The 26,870-nt window shown below is 36.3% G+C and overlaps 1 protein-coding gene and 1 long non-coding RNA gene across 2 annotated transcripts in view; one reads left to right on the forward strand and one right to left on the reverse strand.

Annotated features, from left to right (window-relative positions):
* The window catches only part of LOC105522828, a 228,238-nt gene extending 201,525 nt beyond the window's left edge, over positions 1-26,713 (forward strand). The window contains exon 4 of the long non-coding RNA XR_001003498.1: positions 26,276-26,713. This is a non-coding gene — a long non-coding RNA (uncharacterized LOC105522828). The remainder of the gene's footprint in view (positions 1-26,275) is intronic.
* TRPA1 (transient receptor potential cation channel, subfamily A, member 1) overlaps positions 1-26,870 on the reverse strand; it is a 54,584-nt gene that overhangs the window by 5,056 nt on the left and 22,658 nt on the right. Inside the window, exons 14-24 of the mRNA XM_011957426.1 lie at positions 26,336-26,502; positions 24,337-24,430; positions 20,727-20,786; positions 20,123-20,218; positions 13,599-13,669; positions 12,748-12,910; positions 11,871-11,960; positions 10,176-10,345; positions 8,162-8,291; positions 7,558-7,740; positions 3,543-3,611 (exon numbers count right to left, since the gene is read on the reverse strand). Of these exons, the coding sequence (XP_011812816.1) occupies positions 3,543-3,611; positions 7,558-7,740; positions 8,162-8,291; positions 10,176-10,345; positions 11,871-11,960; positions 12,748-12,910; positions 13,599-13,669; positions 20,123-20,218; positions 20,727-20,786; positions 24,337-24,430; positions 26,336-26,502 (1,293 nt within the window). The remainder of the gene's footprint in view (positions 1-3,542; positions 3,612-7,557; positions 7,741-8,161; positions 8,292-10,175; positions 10,346-11,870; positions 11,961-12,747; positions 12,911-13,598; positions 13,670-20,122; positions 20,219-20,726; positions 20,787-24,336; positions 24,431-26,335; positions 26,503-26,870) is intronic.

Below are 26,870 nucleotides of genomic sequence, written 5' to 3' on the forward strand. Positions count from 1 at the left end.
TTTATCGTTCAGGGATAGTCACCTGATGTTTTATTGTTCAATGCTGGAGATTTAAAGAAGAAAAGGGTAGTTCATACTTTTGGGGTGTTGCAATACTACAAAATGTGCACAACTGGACAGTGTGAATGTGTGTGTGCATGCACACGTGTGTGTGTACATATGTATACACACCTAGGGCAGGAGAGAAGGAGTGTTTAACTGGAGAAGACAAAGGTAAGCAGTAAAAGAATTAGAACTCTCATGCCTAAGAGTATGTCATGCATTTTTCATGTCTGTGCTATCAGGTGCAAAATGGTTTATCTATGATGAATTTTAAGTATAATTACTATTTTCAGGGATAGCAAATGAGATATTTCCCCACATTTAATTTTTTTTATTTATTTTTGCCAAATTTATCTCTGCTTTTTTATACTCCTTTGTATCTGGTAAATAGGTATGTTTACTGTAACTACTAGTGAGATTTTCTTTCTAACACCAAACACCTTCCAATATTAGCGATTTATAGCCATAAAGAGTGAAATGGTAAGAACTTCCCTGATACCACTGCTTAAAATTGTGGCTCTCCACTGTCCCCCACATGACTTTCCCCCATGTGGCTTCCTTGCTATTTTTACAGCACTTACCACCATTTAACATACTGTGCATTAGTTCCAGCTTCAAGAAAAGCTATGTTTTCTTGTATTTTATTTATAATACCAGTTAAATATTTTCACTGATTTTCTATAATAATTTCTAGGGTTCCTTTTTTTCCCCTTTGCTCTTTAGGGTGATACTACTTTCCCCTTCCCATACATACAGTTTTAGAGGTCACGTCTTATTTCCTCACACTTGATTGAAAAAGATTTACTCAAGCTTGATGTTTGCCAACAGATAAAATACATAGTGTGTCTTAAGCTCTTCATTATCTACGTAGGTCTCTCAAAGATGGTCCTGGGGGAGGCTGGCAAGCAAAGTCCCAGGTCCAGTGTGGGTCTGGCGGGACCCACTGAGCCTGGTTCCACTGGGCTCAGGGAGCATCTTTACCTCCTCTAACTTGTGGGTTTTCCATGCTGAAGAGTAAGATGCACTCTGTGGATTTCCCTTTCTAAATTATAGCAGGGATATAAATGTTTATGCACTGTCTGCAGCTGCCAAAACTGTGGTGGAAAGTGGAGATACCAACATTTAAAAATACCCAAACAGTTTCAAGCCCCTCAAAATACTCATAACACCTGTCCCTAAGGAACTGACAGTCCCAATAAAGAACACATCTCCCAGCATGCATTGTCCTAAGGCCTGTCTCCACTTCCCATGGAGATGATTCTCTGAAAGAACTAAACGGCCCTGTCGGAAATGCGTGCTACATGTCTGGTTCTGCTCATGGTTCTGCTGTGGGCTCAGACATAGGTTTCAGAATGGATGCAGAGAGTTTCTTAAGAAACCACTCAGGAGAAGTAGGAGAATGGCTTTCTGGTTTTCCAGTCGATGCTGTTTTTGATCCAAAACAAGGCATAGATAACATGGGGGTACTAGGATTTGTGCCATTTACTTTCAGAGAGCAGAGTAAACAATATAGGTTTGTGCTTTTCAGCTCAACCCCACTGACACTGCAATTGAGTGAGCTTCCCCAACTTTGCTTGTATTCTTGTTTTTATCTATTCCCCAAGGTATTTTAAAGAGCTGTTAGGGCAGTTATGAGGTATTGCTGACATACCTGCCAAGAGGTTTATACATCTCCTCTCCATATCCATACACCTGAAGTCCTAAACACCATCTTTGCGACAGTAATAACCTGCCATTAGCTTTTCCTGCCTTCAATTTTTCCTCACTATACCAAAATAATAACAGATCACTATAAACACCATTTTCATTGTGGAAGGCTGAGAATAACTCTTCGCTAACTTACAAAATAACTTGAAGCACTTCATCATTTAGTGCCCTTTACTAAGGTTTTTCTTTGCTGGTTTTGAATAAACCCCCCTATCATTTGGAGCAATCTAATCACCCACTAACATGAATGATCCTTCCAGGCAAGGGGGGCCTTGGGCCAGGGCCTTGGGCCAGTGCCTTGGCCGTTTTCCCCAGTTCTGATGTGGCCCTTTGCTCTTGCTGGCCCCTCCTTTCAGGATGGTATCAATGTCCTGTTAAATCTCAACTACCTTTCAACACTGACTCATCTCACCCCTTCCATGTAGCATTCCCTTAATTATTTTTGCATTTTTTTCCTATACCTGATAATCATTTGTGTTTGTTCTCTAAATGTTCCAATCACTCTGTATCTCTGTATAATATACAGCCATGTCATAGAGCATAGAATTTACAAATGGTTCTCAGTTGATTTTTGATATTTAATTCTATGAATGCCTAGCTGGTGTGCTAAGTAGAATAGTCAGGGATCACATCCCTCTGTTTCCTCTGGGCTCTCACAAGTTGTACTGGACTTTGTATACACTATGTATTGAAACATTGTTTTTCAATAAATAAATATTAGTGTATGGCTGAATGAATAACAGAGAAGAAAGAATTTGGACAAATAAAAGTGAAGAGGAGACAAGAATGAATAGAAAGTTATATCATTACCTGACTTTTCCATCTCCTCTCTCAAACTGGCCAAAGTTTCTGAATGCATATAGTCAACTGGTCAACAAATATCCTTGAAGCATCAAAAATGGCCATTTGAATTTGAAATTTAAAGACAATCCAGTCAAGAGCATAAAAATAACTCTGTGTTGTATGACAGAAAGTTACCTCACAAGGTTCAATAGCCAAATACCTAGCCAGGAAACTTTGACACCAAATTTTATATCAAATTGTCTATAAAAATGAGAGAGATGTCACAAGAGAACAAAACCTCACGGATGCAGTTAAAACTTCAACATAAATCATGCCGTGGGGACCCTGTGATTCCCTGCATAAAATATAAGGAGCACCTTTGAACAGTGGGGCTAGGATGCCAGTGACGCTCTTGATCCAGCAGCTAGCTACCTGGGTGGCCACATTTTAACATAACACAAATTTCTCAATTTCTCTGCTAAGATTGTTCTAGGACATTTTTTTCATCATCTTTTATTAGAGCAGGTATACCAGATAACATGCAAACAGACACAGGATGTGACTCCTCAGGATTAAGAAAGCTTCCATGCTAAAGAACTGTGCTCTCAGGAAAGGAAGTAACCATAATGGTGTTAGTTTCAGTAAGTTTAAATAAACGTGATGCAGACAATACCTAATTTAGGATGGTCTGACTCATGATTTTTGACTTTATGGTGGTGTGAAAGCGATGTATATTCAGTAGAATCTGTACTTCAAATTTTAAACTTTGATCTGTTCTGGGCGAGCAATGTGTGGTACTCTCCTAGGATGCCGGGCAGTGGCAGCGAGCCACAGAACCCAGTCAACCACACGATCAGGAGGGTAAACAGTCCAACTTTACAGTGTAAGTGGTATAAATTTACAACTGGCATATTCCTTCAAAATGCCCATTTTTGACTTGTAATATTTTTAACTTATTGTGGGTTTACCAGAAGATAACACTGCCATAAATGGGGAAGCACTGCACTTACCTGCATAGCTATCCTCTTCAATGATGCGTGTTTCTGGACCTCAGCAATGTCACCAACTGCCAAACCAATCTGAAGTATGACACAAAATTTAATCACCACAGTTTAACGGCCCACTGAAAAATGCATGTAAGGTCTGTCTTAGTCCATTCACACTGCTGTAACAAAATAGTTTAGTCTGGGTAAAGTATAAATAGCATAAATCAATTGCTTACAGTTCTGTAGGCTGGGAAGTCCAAAATCAAGACTCAGGCAGAACTGGTTTCTCGTGACAGCCCATTCCTCATAGGTGGCACCTTCTATGTGCTCTCATGTGGCAGAAGGACAAAGGAGCTAATAAGCTCCCTCATAGTTTTTTTATAAGGGAACTAATTCCATTCATGAGGGCTCTCCCCTCATGGCCTACTCACCTCTGAAAGGCCCCACCTTCTAATGCCATCTTCTTGGTGATTAGGTTTCCATATATACATTTTGGGTGGGACATAAAAATTCAAACCATAGCAAGGTCTCTGTGGCTAAAGTGGGAGTGTGGGCATATGATCTACTAGTAGTAGCTGCAGAATACTTTAGTAATACACCTTGCAGAAAACTACAAGGACTATATACCTCTGCAACAGTGATGGCCACATTCGGAGGTTCAGTACTCTTAAGTGTTATGAAAACTTGCGACACACGAATTAATCTGAAATTCATTTCATTTAAGATAATCTGTTATTTTTTGAAAGGACAGGGATGGTTGGGCGCAGTGGCTCAAACCTGTAATCCCAGCACTTTGGGAGGCCGAGACGGGCGGATCACGAGGTCAGGAGTTCGAGACCATCCTGGTTAACACGGTGAAACCCCGTCTCTACTAAAAAAATACAAAAAGCTAGCCGGGCGAGGTGGCGGGCGCCTGTAGTCCCAGCTACTCCGGAGGCTGAGGCAGGAGAATGGCGTAAACCCGGGAGGCGGAGCTTGCAGTGAGCTGAGATCTGGCCACTGCACTCCAGCCCGGGCGATAGAGCGAGACTCCATCTCAAAAAAAAAAAAAAAAAAAAAAAAAAAAAAAAGAAAGGACAGGGATGATGTAATATCACATGCAATTGGGTGTACCCACACAACACGGTGGGGAACTCCAGGAGTTTAGTAACTAAGGTAGACAAGAGTGATTTCACAACATGGAAAAAAATATTAAACTGAGAGAATGATACATTTTATATCTTACATATGTTCAGAAGGAAAACATATACTATAGGGGCAGGAGAGGCTCTGGTGAGAAACCAGAAATGTATGGCTAGATAGAAATAGGTGGGGGGAAGCTGTTAGCTCAGTTCTACTCAATCTGATGAATTCGCTTATTTCACTCACTCATTTATTTTTCTGGTACTTAGTTCCTGCCTTTGCTGAGCAGCATCTTGCCTGCTGCACCAGAAAGAAACGTCAGTGACTGCTCTTGAGGAGCTCAAAGTCCAGTAAACTCTATGAGACGAGGGATCTGTCAAGCTCACCACTGTATGCCCAGTGCTTAGTATAGAGCAGGGCACATAATAGATAAACAAAACAGTCACAGAATGAATGAAGAGAGGGAGAATATATTCGAGGGCTTGCAAACTAGCACTGAGAACTGGATATAGTCAGGAAATAGGTTTCACTGGGCAGGATAATATTGTTTTGGTTTTTAATTTGCAAGTTTTCAGATGGGTGTTCTCTCCAATTTACATTGGCGCCCATCAAAACCAACCATCTCTGCCAGGCGCAGCATCTCACATTTGCAATACCAGAAATTTGGGAGGCTAGTTGAGCCCAGGAGTTCCAGACCAGCCTGGGCAATATGGCAAAACCCCATCCCTACAAAAATTAGCTGGGTGTGGTGTTGAGCACCTGTATTTGCAGCTTCTAGGTAGGCTGAGGTGGAAGATCAGCTGAGACTGGGAAGTGGAGGTACAGTGAGCCATGATCACACCACTGTACTCCAGCCTGGGTCACAGAATGAGATCCTGTCTTTAAAAAAAAAAAACAAAAACTAACCCTAAAACTAACCATTTCATACCTGCTGCTTCACATATTTTAGATACTTGCCTGGGCTCTGAAGACATTTGAGCTTATAAGCCATAGAAGAGATCAATTATTAACTTTTAATGGTCACTAACATTTATCAAATGCTTATCATGTGCCAAGTACTGTTTTAAGTTCCTTGTATTAGCTCATTTATTCTTTGCAATAATCTAGGAAGTAGGTTTTATTATTATTATTTGTTTGTATCCTAAAAACTATGGTAACACAAGGAAAGAGCACCCAATAGAGTAAGGTAATTGGAGACGGGCGGGTGGTTAAGGAAGTCTGCCCTGAAGAAATGATACCTCAACTGAGTTTTGAAATCTTAGCCCTAACCCATGGTGGGAAGTTTTCCAGGCAAAAGGAAGAGCCTGTACAGAGTCTAGGCAGCATGAAGGAAAGTGTGGCACACTCAGGGAGTGTGCATTTCTGGGTAAGTCCTGGCAACAGTGAGGTGTTGGGAAAGATCTTGATCCAGCTCACAGGGACCTTTGCCTGCTATGCTGATGGGTTTGGACTGGATTAAAGCTTTTGAAGAGGCATGGAAAAATATTTAAAAGAGCCACTGATGGGATTAGTTTTTCATTATCAGAGCATCACTATGGTGGCCATTTGTAGGAAGAATGAGACAAAGCAGCGAGGTAAGGTGGAGATGCTCTTGAGGCTGCTGGAGCAATTTGGATGAGGAACCATGACAGTCCAAGCCAAATGGAAGCAGACAGATGTGAAAGCCAAAGAATTATTGAAAGAACTGAGGAAAAATGTGGGAGAGTGAAATAGAGACTATCCGCCAATGATCTGAGTAGGATGACTAGAAGATTCTACTGAGAGGCAGTAGAGATTCTGAAGGAAAAGATAACATTAGTTTTGGCTCTGTTGGTTTGATTTTCCTCCAGGATATCCAGGTAGAAATGCACAATGGATGCCAGATGTGTGGATCTTCAGAAAGGGGCCAACCTGTACTACTGCTAAGCCCAATTCTCTTCTGGATAATTATCTTCCAAAACATAAACAATTATCAGAGAAGAGTGTGGGCTTCATGTCATTCTCCATTATTCCTATTGTCATTCTTTGTTTTCCTAGGTCACCAAAATAAAACTCTGGAGTTGTATCAAATAAATGAATCAAAATACTTACTCATCTGCATATTTTTTTTCCTTTCCAGAAACACTGCCTAGTACAGTCTCTGATACATAGTCAGACTCAAAGAAAGTGTGTGGAATACATACAGGTGTGCATAAATGGATAAAGGAAAAACAGGCACAACAATGCCAATAAAGACTCCCCATGGACCTGGAATGGGATGCACCTTTGCCTGCATCAGCCAACATGCTCATGCCTTGAGCAGATTCTCTAGAGAATTCCATGTGGAAAGGCACTCTCATGTCTGCTGATACTGTCTAGGCTTTGACTGGGTTCAAGGTGGCATCTGAACATTGTAGACGCCCTCTGCATGAGAGACTTCCCCACTTGAATCTCTGGTCAATGGTAAATTCAAGCATAGAGACAATATATTCCATAAAGGTCTCTGCCTAACCTCTGATCCCCTTTCCAACTCCAAAACATCACACGCCTTCATCTTTATTGCTTTTCCCTGCTTCTTATTTCTTCATAGCATTTATCACTCCCATGACATCATGCAACACATTTATTTGTTTATTACCTAACTTCCTGACTGTTTGTAATCACACTGGGACTGAATATTGGTTTGCTTTCTTCATCACTGGTTCCTAGAACTTGTAACAGTTACTGGCATTTAGTAGATCCTTGATATTTGCCAAGTGCATGCATCTTTGCATGCCCTGAGCCTCCTGATATGCCTGATGCTTCCCAGGCACCAAATGAGTGTTGAATGAATAGATTTTGTAGTAGACCCTTCCTCATCTCCCCCAGTGGAGGGAGATTAAAGAAGGTAAAAAATAATTATCATTATAAAATGTTTCAAATGATCAACAAACAGAAAATACAAGAAAAAACTACTTACTAGTAAATTCATGAGGACAATTGGGACAAATATTGAGAAGGAAATAAGTTGTGCAAAGGACAGAACTGGATGTGCCAATTCATTTCTCAGATATGGTTCTAGGAAGGACTCTCGATAATTGATATCTCCTAGCATCATGCTGAAGGTCTGGATTATAGAAAGCAATGGAGAGCTGAAGGGATCCTGAAAACACATGGTGAGGAACAAATGAAATGCAAAGTTTCTACCATGAAAAAGTGTTTCCTGGAGGTAGAATGATAAAAATTATATTCAGAATACATTTTTAAAGTCATAGGTATATAGCTACTGAAATACAGTGATAAGATATTAGTAAACAGTGGTAAAGTCATCAAAAATATGTTATCTGCATAAGTAATAAATCATCTGCATTATACATAAACTTTTTGACAATGGACAAAGTTACTTAACACGACTATACATTTTCTCAGCAATAAAAGTCATTTGAAAGAGATAGCAGATAAAAACTAAAGTATTCGAATAATGTTATGCAATTAAGAATTTTCTAGACTATTTAGATTTAAGTATAAATATATATTTCCATAATTCACAGCGACAAAATCAACTACTGATGCAACTGTCTTACCTGTAAATTCAGGAGGATGTAAAAGCTGAGTCCAAAAGCCAGAAGAAGGAAGATAAATACAACTGTAGACCTCAATAAAGTTTTCAAAATTACCTCCAACATAACAATAAAAATTCCACAATTTTCAAATCTAGAAAAGTAAAAAAACACACAGACACACACATTTACTCACTTTTGTAGTCAAAGTGTATTCATTCAGTGACAATATTTATCATGTATTAAATCAGGTATTAGATTTCACAGATGAGATCCTTGAGGCCAGTTATTTTGAAAAAGAAAACATAAGAATTAATTGAATAATCATGTCTTAATTTTCAAGCTGTTAGTCACATTACTTTTGCTTTTATTCTCATTATTAATGTTATCTGTTTTTTTGGATACAGGGTCTTGCTTTGTCAACCAAGCTGGAGGGCAGTGGTGCAATCATTGCTCACTGCAGCCTTGACTTCCCGGGCTCAGGTGATCCTCCTGCCTCAGCTTCCCGAGTAGCTGGGACCACAGGCATACCTCACCCCCAGGATGGTCACGAACTGCTGGGCTCAAGCGGCAGCCTTCCTTGGCTTCCCAAAGGGCCAGGATTACAGGCGTGAGTCACTGTGCCCAGCCTTAATGTTACCTTAAATCATTTTACCACTTGACGACTGGACATTACTTCGACTGAAGTAGGAGAGAAAAATGATAGCTTCTCAATATCAAAGAAAATGCTACCAAATGCTTAATAAAGAAATTAGAGAGATAAATTGTGTACTGCATCATGCAGAGATTGAGTTCGTGAACCAGAAGGCACCTAATGCAGGGGACACACCACATGATTTGCATTTTATCCTCTTCATCTTCTTCGGTTTTCTTTTCTACCCCCTGCATCCTATATTGTGAAATGTTTGGATAGATAATTGGTGTGTCATCTGGCCTCTAACTTGTACTTTGCCTTTGACAAAGACGACTTTTAAATAAGGAACTTACAAGATTCTAAAGTTGAAAGGGACTTCAGCTAAATTCACAGAGACATATAATGACTCACTAAAGCCACTAATAATGACAGAGCCAAGGGTGCGACAGTGCCTGAACCTGTCTTAAATCCTATTTCTGGGCCACTGTCTTTCTCACCATACCATGTGCTCTCCAAGGGGCAGCACTCAACTCTCTATCACTGTGCTCATGACACAGTAATGCAGAAGATACGGTGGAAAAGACATGTTCCCCGGAGTCAGAAAGACTTTGGTTAAATACCTGTATCTTGACTGACTCGCTGAGATCTTCAGCAAGTTACTGAACTCAGTGCTTCAGCTTCCTCTTTTAGAGAATGCAAATAATAACATTGGCCTCATTATTGGAAAGATTATGTGAAATAACATGAAACTCAACATTACCAACTGTCAGAGGCCTGGGAAATCTAGAATTAGATTCTTTGGGCTTATTTTTTCTTGTATACCACTTTGATTCCCCATACTATCTATCAGTTCATTTTGAGTGTCAAAGTAAAGGCTTACAAAATAATATCAGGTAAAACAAGAATAGCCAATACTTTTCCCATTTACTCCCGCTATTTAATCTAGATTTGTCTAGACCAGTGTTCTTGACCAGGGCTTATTTGGCACACAGGGAACATCTGGCATTGTCTGCATTCATTTTTGGTTGTCACAAATGGAGTAAGGTGGATGCTATCTAGTGGGCAGAAGCAAGGAGCCAGGAATGCTGCTAAGCATTTTACAATATACAAGACAGTCCCCCTCCACAGATAAAAAAAAAAGAAAAAGAAAAAGAAGAAGAAGAAGAAGAAAGAATTATCTGGCCACAAAGTTCAATAGTGCTGAGTTTGAGAAACCCTGATCTTCATTCTGAACTCTGGAACCATGCTCCAGCCTTTCCTTAATAGGGTATAAAAAAAATTCTTCATATTTTGAAACAACTGGAAAAGGAATAAGTCAGTTTTAAATTTACACCAGGTACAGTAGTTTTTCTTTTGATATTAAAAATGCTTAAAGGATGTGGAAATCATTCAAGCTTGTTTTACCTTTGCAGATACAATAAGAAATTCATCCAATAGAGGTAAACAGCAATTGCTCCACATTGCCACTGCAGATGAGCTGGTATTTCAATGAACAAGGGCAGCACAAAGATGATGCCCGTCGTGTAGATAATCCATTCCAAAACATTGCTCATATCCATAAAATAATTCATTTTCTGGGATAGAAAATAATAAAAAATTACCACATATAGAGACCTAGCATCTATAGGTGGTTATATACATGCACCCAGTAATATAATTTTTCTAGCTTTGCAGCCAGCTGGGGAGAAGTTTAGGACCAAGGAGTAACCTCATGCCATCCTGGATTGACTTCAGTGTCCCCAGGGTATGAATCAGTGTTGGAGACGGCCCAGAGTCCTCTGTTAACCTGGTGTTATGGGAGTCTGACACCTAAGGAAATCTTACAAATTGCTGGGCTTTCCCTGTGGAGTCCACTCCATCTTAAGGAAACTTCTTGGGGACTGCAAGTTGGTTTAGTAATTCCTGGGCCTTTCTACCCATATAAGAACATGAATGTGGAGCTCTCTTTATGAACTAAAGTTATTTCTACAAAGGTTTGGGACATGTACTGAAACTTAATTAGGAAATAAAAACAAATAATAATGGTATTTTCAAACTTTTTATGTATTGGGCATTAGATTTCCAAAAGAGTAGATCATTTAAATATCAATAAGAAAATGTGGAGTTCAAATCTGACAGAAAATTCATGTAACTTTATAGCTCAATTTAAACTATAATCTGTAATTTTCATTTCTGGAAAATGAAAATAATGGCAAGAAAAATTAAATAATGTGCCTTAAATCGTTTAAGGTAAAATGCAACATTACAGTCTATCAGAATTGTGACAAATTTCTTAAAGTATCTATATGAAAGTACTTGCAATGTATAATGTTTTAAAAATGCAAAGCAATATTATCAAATTTATAAATGCAAATATCTGTGCTTACATGATGCAGCAAAGAAAATTTTCACAGAAAGTGAGGTGTTGTATGAAAGACATAAGATTTATAAAAATACTATTCATTAAAATATACAAAAAAATTGTAAAGACTTTCCAACCTCCATACTGAGAAAAGAAGGATCTATGCCATTTATCAACCAAAGGTAGGACCTGCAGACAATTTTTACACTTGGTTCTGATCCGAACTTGGCTCACTCATTTAAAAAGTAGAATATAAAGTAAAAATTTTGCTGTAAAAAGTTCCAAAATTGTATTAAAACCTGGAATTTTATTTAATCAAAAAAAGCATTTCTGTTAGAAAAGGAATTCAAAGAAAGACTCATTTAAAATGGAGTTGGGCCAGATAACTTATTCATAAACATTTACATTTAAAATTATCAAGTTCAAAATTTAACCATTATGTTAGCAAGATCTTTAAAACTATGTAAGAGAAAAGAAAGTTCACTCATAAAGACCATTTGTAGTTAGAGAGATCCTTAAGGACCAGTAAAAGTGGAACATCTCTTTCATAGATATATCAAGTAGGCAGTGACTTCACCTAAAATCATTTGATTTCTACCTTTTGAAACATTTATGCTTGGTGTTTCGAATCTGTATGTTAGTCAAGCTATGTAATTTTATTATGACATAATATTATCTCCAGTAATATCTTATCAATTAACTTATGTCCTGCATATTAAAATATGTGCAACTTTAGAGATACAAAATGTATTACATACCTGTTGGAAAATTTGCCCCGCTTCTTTGCAATACCCAAATATACTTGATAAAAACACTAAAATCATACAAGTTTTTATTAGATATGAATTCTGAAACAAAAAAGGATAAGACAGTTATGAGAGATATAAAACACTTTAACATTTCCATAATTTTCACTATTAAATTTATTTTTTCTTTTTTTTGCTTAATTTCTATATACTGTCCACTTTGAGTTGAACAGAAAATTTAACTGACACCAATAGTCATATCATTTACTAGAGATGAACACATCCTCATTTCAGAATGTCCTTATTAAGTGAAGTTCAAAAACTGATAATTGAATTAAAAAAGAATATGAATGTGTAGGCCAATATAAAATTGTTTATTGTCACAAAATACATACAACAAAATTTACCATTCTAAAAGTGTTACATTTTACGTGTACATTTTAAAATATGTAATTCAGCAGATTAAGTATATTCACAGTGTAATATCACCATCACTATTATCTAGTTCCATAACTTTTTCATCATCTTGGATGGAAACTACATATCCATAAAGCATCTCTCCCCATTTCCCATGTCCCACAGTCCCTGGCAACTATAAATCTGCTTTCTTGTACACCTATTTTAAAGTTTTACACTTCACTATTTAAGCTAGCATCTAACACACGTCAGTTCCTTTTAAATTAGTTTATAAACTCATTCGTTGACCTGTTTGTTTATATTCCCTCTCCTTCCACAAAGGATTTTAGGAGAAATTAGTACTGTATACAAATTCTTACAGGCTATTTATAATGAAGTCCCGATATGTCACATTTATTATGGGTTTAGTAGTCTTAAGAAAAAATACATTGTTTATAATCTTTTATTTGAGAAAGTTAAAATTTGGAATTACCGTGGTATCTAGTATTTCTGAATGATCACTAGTTTCATTGATGATTCCGGTTGAGTTGAAAGCCATTCCTGGTTTTATATTGACAACGAGAATGGTCATAGGTATGAGACCAAGACAGTAAGATCCTAAATTCATCATATGAGCTCTAAATCCATAAGCCAACCTACAAAAATATAAGCAAACCAGAATTGAGTCATTTCAGACAAAAATATTTACTTAAGATACTTCGGGAAAAAGTGGTTATAATCTCTTTAAGAAAACTTGTTGGTAAATTCACTGAAGCTTAGAATCAAGTAAATCTTCTAATTCACCTTTTTCATTTTCAGAGAAGGACTCTCAAGTTCTAAGCAAATTATGACTTAACAAATTAATGAAAGAGCCGGGATGTTAACCCATATAATCTGTCAGCAATATGAGTGCTCTTCCTAGAACACACCTCTTTCTTCATTGTCAACTAAATTTCAGGGTCCAGGATATTTCTTCATGTTCTATGTAATGATCCTTTCCATGCCCCAAATATTTCATTTAATGTTAAAAATAATTTTTAGTCTCTAAAGAGTTTCTTCATGTCTTATATAATAATTCCCTCCCACTCCAAATATTTTATTTAATGATAAACAATGCCAGCATTTTTTAACCTTAACTTCTTTTTATTTGGTCTTTTTCACTTTATTTTATTATTATCATACTTTAAGTTCTAGGGCATTTGCCTTACTTATTTCTTCAAAGTAAAAACATTAACATAACAAAAACCAAAACATTAAAATACCATTACAATATACTTGTTTTGAAGACTTTGTAATAGATCCAATAGGCAGAGCATTAAACAAGAAATACCATTCAATACCCACCATTTCATGAGTAAATATTCTTTACACACAGGATGATTGAGAAGCTCTATGCGGTTATTTTGTACCATTGCCTGAGAAATAAAAAAAAGTGTAATAAAAACACAATCATAATCAACTCCTGAGTATAAACTAATCTTTTTATTGTCTGGTTTTATAACTGTGTTTTGACATTGTAAAAGTAACACCTATTTTAGAACATTAAAAAAAATAAAAATTAGATCAAGATTTTAAAAAACACAAATTAGAACCATTTTGTACAGGTAAAATTGTTTGATTCAGTCTGATTCTTTAGTTCTCTGACTACTTGACCTAGCATAAGCTTTTTAATCTTATATAGGATTATAACAGGAAAGGACATTAAAGATAAATTAGCAAGTTACACCCTCATTCTGTCCTTGAAGAAATTCAGGCTTATATTTCTAGAAGGATTTTATGCAGTAGAATATACATACATAGTTGTTAAATTAATCTAGATCATAAGTTTTCATTAAAGTTATTTGTGACTACAAGTATTTATTGAAAAATTAGTTTTTAACTATTCAAGAAATACATAAATAGAGGGACTGATGCCAACAAGGTAGCAAAATAGGAAGTCCCAGGCCCCCCTTCCTCCATAGAGATATGGAATTAAAAACAATACACAGACCATTTTCTTTGTGAGCAATCCAGAACTTAGTTAAGGTGTTTCTGTACCCAAGGTGAGCATGTAGCCAAAAATAACCATATCAAAGACAGTAGGAAAATGCGTGGCCTTTACTTGCCACAGCTCCTCCCTCTGGCAAAGCACAGTGCCATTGAGAGAAAACTCCCAACTCCTGCCTTCTCCCTGGAAAGAGAAAGAAAAGGGTGGAACATATCCACTGACTTCTGACTTCTAAGGGGCTGACCAAGAGAATGATTTTTATCTTGCCTGAATCTAAGCTCTGACACAAATGGGTGCCAGCAGGTGATCACTGATAACGAAGTAGATCACTGGGTCTTAGTCTAGCACCAGAGAAGATACAGTGTCAACAGACAGATCGTAGGCAGTGTCCCAGTATCATGACTCACTACAGCACCAGAGATACAGGGAAAAAGAGACAAAAAGTCTACCACATACTGAAAACAATTAGCAAAATGGCAATAGTAAGTCCTTTCCTGTCAATAAGTATTTTAAAGGTAAACTGGTTAAACTCTCCTACTAAAATACAAAGGTTGATTGAATGGATAAAACACAGGATTCAACTATATGCTGTCTGCAAGAGACTCACTTTAGATATAAGAACACAGGCTGTAAGTGAACGGATGGAAAAATATATTCCATGCAAATGAGAACCTGAAGTGAAAAGAAACAGCCATATTTACATCAGACAAAATAGACTTAAAGACAAAAACTGTGACAAGAAACAAAGAAGGACAATATATAATGATAACAAGGTCAACTCACCAGGAAGATACAACAATCATAAATATATACAAACCTCACATTAGAGCTCCCCAAAATATGGAAGAAACTTAGATAGAACTGAAGGGAGAAATAAACAGCAACACAGTAATAGTAGGAGACTTCACTATCTGACTTTCAGTTACGGATAGAACAACCGGACAGAAGTTCAATAAGGAAACAGAAGACTTGAACTTGAAAGAAGTATTAAAACATTTCAAAAGATTGAAATCATATAAAATATCTTCCTCACTACAGTGGAATAAAACTAGAAATCAAAAGTAGAAGGAAAATAGGAAAATAAAAAAACATATGGAAGCTTAACAACTCCCTCTTAAACAGCAAATAGGTCAAAGAAAAAATACAAGACAAATTTAAAGTATATCTGGAGACAAATGAAATGAAAACATAATATACCAAAATGTATGGAGTATAGCTAAAGCAATACTAAAAGGCAAGTTTATAATGGTAAACACTTATGTTATAAGACAAGAAAGTTCTCAAATCCATAATTTAACTTAAAACTCAAGGAAATAAAGGAAGTACAAACTAAACCTAAGATTAGCAAAATGAAGAAAATAATAATGATTAGAGCAGAGATAAATGAAAGAGAGAACAGAAAACAATAGAAAAAAAATCAATGAAACCAAGAGTTGGTTTTTTGAAAAGATAAGCAAAATTTAAAAATTTTTACTAGACTAACTATGGAAAAAGGAGAGATGATTTATTGGCTATGACACCAACAGAACAGGCAACTAAAGCAAAAACAGACCAACAGGACCATATAAGGTTAAAAATTTCTTCAAGTCAAAGGAAGCAATGACCAACGTGAAAAGGCAACCTATGGAATGGGAGCAAATATTTGTAAATCATATATCTTATAAGGGGTTAATATCCAGAATATTTGAGGAACTCCTACAACTCAACAAGACAATAAATAACCCAATCGACAAATGGGTCAAGGCTGTGAATAGGTATTTCTCCAAAGAAGATACATGAATAGTCAATAAGCATTATTGCTTATGACTATTGAATGAGAAGATGCTCAACATCATTCATTATTAGGGAAATACAGTTTAGAACCACAGTGAGATACCACTTCACATCTGTTAGTTGGCCACTATCAAAATAACAAAAAATAACAAGAATTGGTGAGCATGCTGAGAAACTGGAATCCTTGTGCACTATTGGTCGGAATGTAAAAGGGGACAGCCATTATGGAAAACAGTGTTGGGGTTCCTCAAGAAATTAAAAATAGAGTCACCACAGGATCTAGCAAGTCTACTTCTAAATGTGTATATGAAGAGTTTAAAGCAGGATCTCAAAGATATATTTGTATACTCATGTTTGCTGTAGCATTATTCACAATAGCCAAAAAGGAAAAGCAACCCAATATCTTCAACAGACAAACAGATAAGGAAAATATGGTACATACATACAATAGAATATCATTCAGCCTTAAAAAGAAGGAAGTCTTGTCACATGCTTAACATGGATGAACCTTGAGGAGATTATAGTAATTGAAATAAGCCAGTCACAAAAGTACAAATGCTGTAGGATTCCACTTTATACGAAGTACCTAAGGTGGAGAAAAATCATAGGCACAAAAAGTAGAAGGGTAGTTGCCAAAGGCTGGGGGAAAGATGATGGAAGTTGCTGTTTAATAAGTACAGAGTTACAGTTTTACAACATGAAAGAATTTAGGTATCTCTTGAGTAACAATGTGAAAACACTTAACACTACTGAACTACACATTTTAAAAGAGTTAAGACAGTAAATTTAACTTTATGCTTTTTACTACAAGTAAACAAGATAAGAAATACCCAAACAAATTCTCTTTTAAAATACTGGAACATTGGGATAAGGCCATAGTTCTCACCGCACCTAAGCCTCAATTCTGGGCAGGACTCCATTTCCCCAGTAGTATCACCATTGCTAACTTGTGCATCCTTCCAAATCCTTTTCTGTATTTCTACACAGAAACACCCATGTTCAAAAACTCAGAGGTAGTTATAGAAAAAAAGGATAATTATTTTGTATTTATGTTTTTACTCAAATTATGTCTTCAATTTGCTTATTTATATCAACACAGCCTAGAAACATATCAATGTTATACAATGATTCATCAAGAACATTGTTTTTAAATACTGCTTAATATTTCATTATTTGGATATAGTAGTTTATTGAGACCTTCCCTTATTTATAAATATTATTGTTTGACATTTTATAATTAAAAATGATGCAGCCAGAATTGGTCTTCTTAGCCCTTGGGCAAGTTTTTTATTTTAATTTGATGAGTTATATATTTCATTTCTAGAAAATTCTCAGACATACTTTCAATTTTCTCCCTTTCTATCTCTTTTTAAAAATGTTCATCTTTCTGATAGAAGTTGGAATTTCTATTTTTAGCTTCCTTGTATTAACTTTGATTTGACTGTATTTTCCAAAATTATTCTACCAAATAACTTCTAGGTTTTTGCACTAAACACCCACTTACATTTTGAAAAACCTATACTATAATTTTCATCAGCACTGTGTTAGATTTTTTCAATCTTAGTGTTCATAAAAATCTTTTCAGAAGCTTATTTAAAATTTTGATTATTAGGTCTACCCTCAAGCATTCTGGGTTAGTAGGTCTAAGATGGGCCTTAGGAACCTTCATTTTAACAAAAACCACAATAATTCTGATTCAAGCAGCCAGAGATTCCAGTTTAAAAACTACTACTGTGACACCAACAATGGAATATTTCCAGGTTCACCATTTTTCTTTTCTATTTATTTTTACCCTAACCATTTGAAAAGTAATTGAGATATATTTATATACAATATTCTTGGGGAATAAAGGAACCCCTTGCAAATATTCATTACCAGTTGGAGGCCCAATGGAGCCCATAAAGCTATATCTCTAGCTATTCTTGGGGAAAAAAAAACCTGGCAGGATCTTAACTAATGTTTTTGAGACCTCATCTAAACTTCCACATAGATTTGACTTTTTATCCATTTAAAATTAATGGTTTATTCAAGCTAAAATAAAAAATATGGAAAAATATTTGTGAGAATAATTCAAAATTTTACTATTAATATTTTTTAAACACCATACTAGAAACACACACAGATACTTGTTTTCAATGTGCTTTCATTAAAACAATCCTCTTATGTTTCTGAAATCTTGTAACTCTGCTTTTAAACTAATAACAAATAAAACAAACCTACCCTTTGAGGCATGCAAGTACATTGTAAGTTTAAATATCACCCAAATAAAGTGTAAATAAAACTTAAAGTATCCAATGTATTGGTAGCTATGCTAATGGATTTTCCATAGTAGCTCTACTCTTGCATGCACCATTAATAAAAATAGCCTCTCACTGGCTCCAGTTTGTCTTAATCTCAGTATCTGATTTCTTATGTTCTCTATTTGGTCCATCTAGACTTTCAAATTTTCTGTGCACAGTAATTTCCCATCAGGTCAGTTACCTTCCTGAAGAGCCCCACTCAGCTCACTTATAACTAAAGTAAGGTTTCCTAAGCTATTTAGGCATTGTAGAATCGGATGCTGGTTTGATACCTAGTATATTGCATTTATCTAAGTGAACCTATTTTATTTAAATTACACTTTGCCCATTGTTATATATTGTCTATTTCTTTTTAGATGCTATATAGATCTTATTTCTTCCTATTCTTATTCTGATAATGGAGACAAAAATAGATACATTTTTTTCTGATAGAAATATTGCCTATTTTTAAAATTATAGTTAAAAAACACATACATATGCAACAAATTTTCTAAGTATAACTGTAGTGTAGTTACTGTTAGATCACTCGGCTATAGATTATGAACTACACTCGTAGCAAAACATAACATACTCAAGGAGAGCTAAAGTGCTTACAGCAATGGTGAGTCAGTTGCCATTACCAGTGTTAAGGGCATAAAATCCCCACGAGTCTGCATTCTCCACACTCCAAGTGCTCAGTAAGCCTTGTAGGTTTAACTTTGGGTGACAGCTGTTACCATGGTCTGTATCAAAGTCTTCAGTGTTGGGAAATGAACTCATTGAAGGTGAATAAAAATTCTTCATTGACCTAGAGCAATGTTGCCTAATAGAATTTTCTGCAATGATGAAAATGTCTTCTACCTGTGCAGTGCAATATGAGAGCTGCAAGCCAAATGGGCTACTGAGCATTTAAAATATGGCTAGTGTGACTGAAAAATAACTTTTTAACTTTATTTACTTTAAACTAGTTTTTAAGTTAGGAAGCCACATGTGACTAGTGGTTCCCATATTAGATAGCCCAAATCTAGACCAAAATTTGCAACTCCAATCCTCAAATGTTTTACGTGCACACAATTTTAATTTGTTGCCAATATTTACACAATTGTGGGCTGCTGTTGTCACATGGCAATGATTTGTTGAAACTAGTAGCCACTGTCCTTTTAACCAGAAGCCTAAGTTACTTATCTGTTACTGTTTTCTCTGTAGTTATTTCAGTTTGAGACCTTTGATTCAGATTGAAGGGCATCAAATGCATTATTTTCATCGCTTCATTGGCTAGAAACATAAAAGCATCTTTTTAAATAAGAGCTACTTTTTAAAAAGTTTCTTGGGAAATTTAAGTCCGTGCTGTGTCTTAAAAGCCTACTTCAAACTGGGTTTATTCCTCTGGAATCTAAGATCTAAGAACCTCTGAATGGTCAGAGTTTACCTAGGAGCCCAGTGGCTAGCTGAACTTAGAAGCTGTGGCTGTGAAATAATCACCCCTTGCATTTTCCTGTGGTTTACACTGGAGAAAACTCTTGAATATGTAGGTGGATAGAGGTGGCAAGCAAGTGTTGCCTGTGTTGCCCATGGTTTATTTGATTCTGGATTGGAGCAGGTCTTACGTGACCATTAGAAATGAACTGTAGAACTTTACAGCAATTGAAAAAAATGATTGCTTTCTTTATTAAAAAATAAGGGTTTGAGTCACATGGCAAACACAGACATAGAACTATGAAACTGGAATTATCTCCATCCATCAAGTATTAAAACATTTTAAACTATTGTATCAAAACATTTTAGAACCCGACTAGAAATGATTTAGATAATGAAAACATTGAACTTACATTGAGGGCTGTAAGAGGTTCATATACAACATCCTGTGTAGGTGTTTTTTTGGTGAATTCTAATGGGCATTGAAGATATTTGAAATTATACTCGATCTGTAGAAGACAGAATGTTTTTTTAAAAAAAGTACAGTTAGTCAAGTATAGAATCCCCAAAGTAATTCTTGAAAAAATCAAATCCACAAGTTTACAATTCTGCTGAAAATTAAGTGATTTGAACAAAGTTATTTCAAGTGGAGACAAGAAATTAAGTTATTGCATATTAATTCCAAAAATAAATATCCTGGAAGGCTGTTATTCAATTGCTTTATATCTCATAGGCATGGAAAGAGAGGAGTTCTCAAAAGATCATTTAGATATTTCAGATCTTCATTATTAAGGCACAATTACTTAAGGAAATATAAAGACTAGAAAAAATGATGCTATTAGAAACTATTAAAATGTTAGGAGAAAACAGAATGTAAAGGAAAAATTCTCTCACAAGTAGATAATACAATAATATGACAAATTAGATCAATACATTCTACAGTAGGTTACAGATCAATAGTAACAATATTTTAAATATTTTTCAAAGAATTATAACAAAATAATAAAATAAACTTACATAGTAGTCTCGGCAGGACTTGTCTTCTGTAGAATGCAACATGCAGAAATCTAAAAGTACCTTTGAAAGAGAAAAACCAGGTAAGATATTGGGGCAGTACACTACATATTAGGAAGGATTTTACCTTATTTTTAAAATAACACACAAGACATTTCCTTTCCTTGGTCTCTTGCATCTCAAGAAAAAATTATAATCTATGTCATTCAGGAGCAAAGTTTAAAATACAAAATGTTACAAATACCTTTGCATGCCTCAGAAATACCAGTGATTCAGAAAAATACCATGTGCTTGAGAATAAAATTGCATGTACTAAAATCTCGGTAAGAGACAGTCCACTAGGTGTGCCTAAGATTTGACGTCTTTCTGGGCTTTTAGAGGATATATAGATTACAGATTGAGCAACCCTAATCTGAAAATGTGAAATTCTAAATGCTCTAAAATCCAAAATGTTTTGAGCACCCACATATTTCCATAAGTAGAAAATTCCACACATGAATACTTAATATAAACTTTGTTTCATGCACAAAATTATTAAAAAACTATATAAAATTACCTTCAGGCTATGCTTTTAGGGAGTGTATGAAACACAAATGAATTTTGTATCTACACTTGGATCCCATCCTTATGATACCTCATTATATATAGGCAAATATTCTGAAATCCAAAACATTTCTGGTCCCAAGAAGTTGGGATAAAGGATAGTCAATCTGATTCCTTTGCTGAGTACCTTACAGTGACAACTTATTGTTCCTAATCAAGATTTTTCATCCCAGCAATGGAGTCTTTCTATGGTTTAGGTCCCATCTTCTGAATTGCCCCAGTCTAGAGTAACGTGTTTGCTTCTATATCTCATGTGCCAAGCAACAAGGAGAGAGTATGTGTTTAGAGGGGGGTGGACAGGATGGTGGGGGATAGATTTTGTAATGAGAAATAGATGAAGGCTCTCTAGATACTTAACTTAGGGAAAGAACACTTATGGGGTCATTAGAGCCACCCCTATGGTGTTCAGGAACAACTGTTTTTGTGGGGCTGCATAAACAATTTGAGACACCCCAAATCTAGTGGTCCAAATTTATGGTCCTGAGAAAGAAATACCACCTAGCCAGGCTGCCCTCTTGGAACCAGGACTAGACATGATACCCCATATGGCCCCATCAATGCATCTAGGACCTCCTGGGGCATCCAGTGAACCTGCAGAACTTGAGGGTAGAGGGTCAGACTATATCCAGAAGGGAAGAAACAGGGCCCTGGCTGGTCTCAGGTAGCAAAGGGATTAAGAAAATTACAAAGCAGGCTCTGTTGGTGACTGGATAGCAATACTGGAGGTCACAACAACCATCATGAACAATAAAGACAAGACTAGCCAGTAGTGCTGTGCAAGGCAGAAACAGGCAGGTCTGGTTGTTATAGTTTGAAAACTGGGTAATAATCAATGTGTGCAAAATAAAGGATGGGCTGTCTTGGGTGGGGGCCGGGGAGATTTCAAGAGCAACTTTTCAGAAATGTTGTATAAGTAATTCAAAAGCATTACGTCAGGCTTAAGACATTTAAATTCACTTATTTTGCTGAAAAGTAGTCACAATACAAAAGTAATAAAGTCATTATAGAAAATTACCTAGAAAATGTGGTAGCATAAAGAAGAAATTAAAAACTAATCCTAATCCTGTAACAGATAATTCTTATTAACATTTTGGTATAATTTTGACTGTTTACTATGTTTCCACATGGGAATATTTCAACATTGTTTTACAATTACAAACAATGTTGCAGAAAACATTCTGTAAAAATCTGTATCTCTGATTATTCATTAAGACAGATTTCAACAACTGTAACTACAGAATAAGAAAGTTTGAGATTGAGTATTTATGTGTCCTTTGATGAGATATAGGCACCTAAAAAGTTAATCTGTCTGCCATTTATGTACTGGACTGGACTGCTCCAATTTTCATTAGGCATCATAAAAAAAAAAACGCCCAAAATATTTAGTACACAGGAAGTCCTTGCTCAATAAATAAAATACAGTAAGTGCTAGTAGTACTAATAACCACATAAGCAGTACAAAAACAGTAGGAGGTATATTATGTACGAACCATTATCGTTAGAATTTTACCCCTACTTTTGTAATCACTTTGTAAGATCAGTATTAGCATCATTATTTTAGAAATAGAGAAAACAGAAAATAATGCTCAGAGAGGTGAAATGACTTGCCTAAAACAACACAGCGAAAGGCAGCACCAGGATTAAATCCCAAGACCTCCAGAAGGCTCCAAATCTGGTCTTCTATTCCCTGTGTCACTATATCTTACTGCCTCCTCCAGCATTTGGATATATTTTTCCTTCGCAAGATATCTGAAGTCATTCGGCCTTTCTTTATTATTCTACGTCTGTCCCAATCCTCAAATCCCAACTTTCCCAGATTGCCTTTTTGCATCCTTTAATACTCATCTGCTCAACAATCTGTGCATGTTTGTCTTGTATGGAGTATCCGATCATATGCTGGTGTCTATTTAATGTAGCAAAGGGAGTCACATATCTAAAAACTCACAGAGGCCAGGCAAGCAATGTAAATGAAGGAACCATGCCAAGCATAAGAGTTTTTTTCCATTGTTCTTGAGATGTTCGCTATCCTTGGGCAAGCTTTTATCTTCACAGTTTGGATAAAGTCATAATTCAATACTTCTCTACTATAAGGAAAGCAATTGCATAAGAATGACAATATGTGACAACCAGGCACAGGAGCCCAATATACAAAAGGGAGAGGTGGAGCATTTTATTTTATTTTTTATTATACTTTAAGTTCTAGGGTATATGTGCACATCATGCAGGTTTGCTACATGTATACATGTGCCATGATGGTTTGCTGCACCCATTAACTCGTCATTTACATTAGATATTTCTCCTAATGCTATCACTCCCCCCTTCCCCCACCCCACAACAGGCCCCAGTGTGTGATGTTCCCCACCCTGTGTCCAAGTGTTCTTATTGTTCAATTCGCACCTATGAGTGAGAACATGCTGTGTTTGGTTTTCTGTCCTTGCGATATTTTGCTCAGAATGATGGTTTCCAGCTTCATCCAAGTTTTTAAATAGGAGAGTGATTGTCCCATCCATGGGAAGCAGCTGGTGCTCAGCCCAGCAATTCCTGCCTTGTGAGAAGGCAGGCCCAGGTACAAGATCTCATTCTTATGAGAGGCTAGATATTTGGAGGAAAATATAACTGGAGGAAACCAGGTACCTTAAGGAAAGCATCCTGGTTTCAAACATTAGCAATTCATGCAAATTTGAAATAACAATAGCATGCATGCCAAGTGAAACATACACAAAGGCTTTATTTGGTAAACAAACACCAGTTCCTAGTCTCTGCTAAAGGCGCAGATTATTTAAATAAAAATATTTTACCATATTATTATCTATTACATATAATAATAGGATTCTTTAATCCAAGAAGGCCTTCCTTAAGTAGTTATTGTCTCATTTCCCTTATAGCCTAAGGAAAATGGGAAGCTTTAAAGCTGGAAATTATTATTATTAGGTTGTGATTACAACAATAAATCCTCAGATCATATATGTCAAGCATAAACCCAGGAAGAATTTTGTTTTAGAGAGTTTACCTTCATGCATTCAGGGAGGTATTCTATCATTTCTGTAATTGGACATTTGTTGCATGGAGAATTATGACTAAAAACCTTAAGACATTCATCCCATCTGTAAAAAATAAATAAGTAAGATGAGCACAGGTCTTCATCCTTCTGTTCTGTACAACAGCTGAAACTCAAGATTATTTCTTTAGGGGAAATCGAAACTTAAGCGTATTCATGAAATACAATGCTCACCCTTGGTTCCAATGGAACCAACACATAAACCAAGATCAACTCAGTAACAGGATCCTTGTCCATTAATGGACATTAGGAATGTGGGTAAATTTCAGGATGGCTGTTATAATCATTGTTCTGTCTCTTTATCTAAATGCCATTCAAAGAAGCTGGGACTATATCTTCTTTTTCTCCTGAAGTTATGAAATGGTCAGTATTTGCAGAGCTGACCACGTTGGGTAGAGATTCCACATTCACATACCTACACCATCAGTGTAGTACTGTTCCCATATTTAATAACTAATGCATGTGTACATCCTGTATTGAATTAAACTACAAACTAACACATGTAAAGTGCATTGATAAGCATAGCCTCTGCCAGAACATTCCAGATTTTGCCCATTTTCTTCATCACCATCCAACTGAACAGGGTAAGACAGTGCTTACCATACCAAGGAAGAACTAAATCTATGGCAGGAGGCAAAGAATAGCCCATTTATCTCCAAGATCTTATCCAATTTTCTGTTAAACTCTATCAATAAAACCCATCTAGTACATCTACATTATCAAAAGAAAAGTTTGAACACTTTCATTAAAAGTGCTTTAAAGGGATGATCAGTAAGAGATTTTTTAGACTGTCCATGCTCAAAAACACAGGCTTGATGTGCCTTGAATATGAGAATGTTTGCTCTGTGTCCACTACTAGGTGACACTGGGCCCTTGTGCATATCTATCTGTGATTATTATAGAAAGTGATACTATAAAGATGTGAGAAGTGAAACAAACTATCCTCTAACTTAATCACTAAAACTCCTTGGCGTATGGTTTACAAACCCACCAACTCCAAAGATTACATGTTAAGAGTCATCCCATTATATGGCACTGATAACCAATTGGATTTGCCTTGGGGAATATTTTTGCCCACTCCAGTTTTATGGTTTCTACTGGCACATGTTGGGCAAATTCAGGTAGGGCAGTGCAGAGTTTGCTTGACAATGATATGGTTCCAGACACTACACCTGAACCCCTGGAGTCTCACAAGAGTGATGTGAAGCTTCGTTTTATGGGCCCACATTTTATTTTTTAAGAAATATAAACTGAAGATCAGAGAGGTTAAGCAATGTGCCTGTTGACATCCAAAAATATTCACTTATAAATTTAGGTAGACATTCAGAAATAACTAAAGGAGTATAATTGGATTGTTTGTAACACAAAGGATAAATGCTTGAGGGGATAGATATCATTCTCCACGATGTGACTATCATGCATTGCATGGCTGTATCAAAGCATCTCATGTACCTGATACATATACACACCTACTATTTACCCACACAAACTAAAAATAAAAGGGTCGGGCACAGTGGCTCATGTCTGTAATGCCAGCACTTTGGGAGGCCAAGGTGGGCAAATCACTTGAGCCCAGGAGTTCGAGACCAGCCTGGCTAACATGGTAAAACCATGTCTCAATGAAAAATACAAAAATTAGCTGGGCATGGTGGCTCGTGCCTATAGTCCTAGCTACTCAGGAGGCATGAGAATTGTTGAAGCCTGGGAGGTGGAGGTTGCAGTGAGCAGAGATCATGCCACTGCACTCCAACCTGTGTGACAGAGCTAGACCTTTTCTAAAAATAAATAAATAAAAATTAAAAATAAATTTTAAAAGACTGATGCAAACAACTGATATTTTAAATTTTGATTAATGGCCGAAACTCATTTATTTTCTCTTATTTTCTCTCAGACTTCAAATCATCCTGAAACCAGAGAACACTACATGACAGTGGACAGGAAGACAGTATACCTTTTGCTCCTGATGATTGTAAGAACCACCTCCTTCCTCTTATTGTGAAGTGCAAGGTGCAAAAAGGAGGCCTGCTGCTTGTTCAGGACTATGTCAGCATTGTGGCTCAGAAGAAGCGCAACGGCTTTGGCGTGGCCTTCCCTTGCAGCAAAGTGAAGTGCAGTGTTCTTTTGAGGAAAAAGAGACACAGAAAATGTGGTGACAATGTCTAATCTGCCTTATTTCACCGCTTAACTGCTTAAAAGAAATTAGCGACACTACTATTTAATACCAAAATACATAGGATTTAAAACTGGTGTTCAGAATCAAGCTTCAAAATAATGAGTTTATAGTTCAAACGTGTGTGTGTGCATGTGTGGGAAGTGGATCTGTGTGTGTGTGTGTGTGTGTGTGAGAGAGAGAGAGAGGGAGAGAGAGAGAGAGAGAGAGAGAGAGACTGAATTTGTTTTGTGTTGCTTTTGCAATGGGATGATTCTACAAGGACAAAGGACAAGCTCTCAGGGTAAAGATGTTGGGTTGAATACAGAAGAAAATC

The sequence above is a fragment of the Colobus angolensis genome, unplaced genomic scaffold (assembly GCF_000951035.1).
Source record: "Colobus angolensis palliatus isolate OR3802 unplaced genomic scaffold, Cang.pa_1.0 Scaffold440, whole genome shotgun sequence".
Lineage (NCBI taxonomy): Eukaryota > Metazoa > Chordata > Mammalia > Primates > Cercopithecidae > Colobus > Colobus angolensis.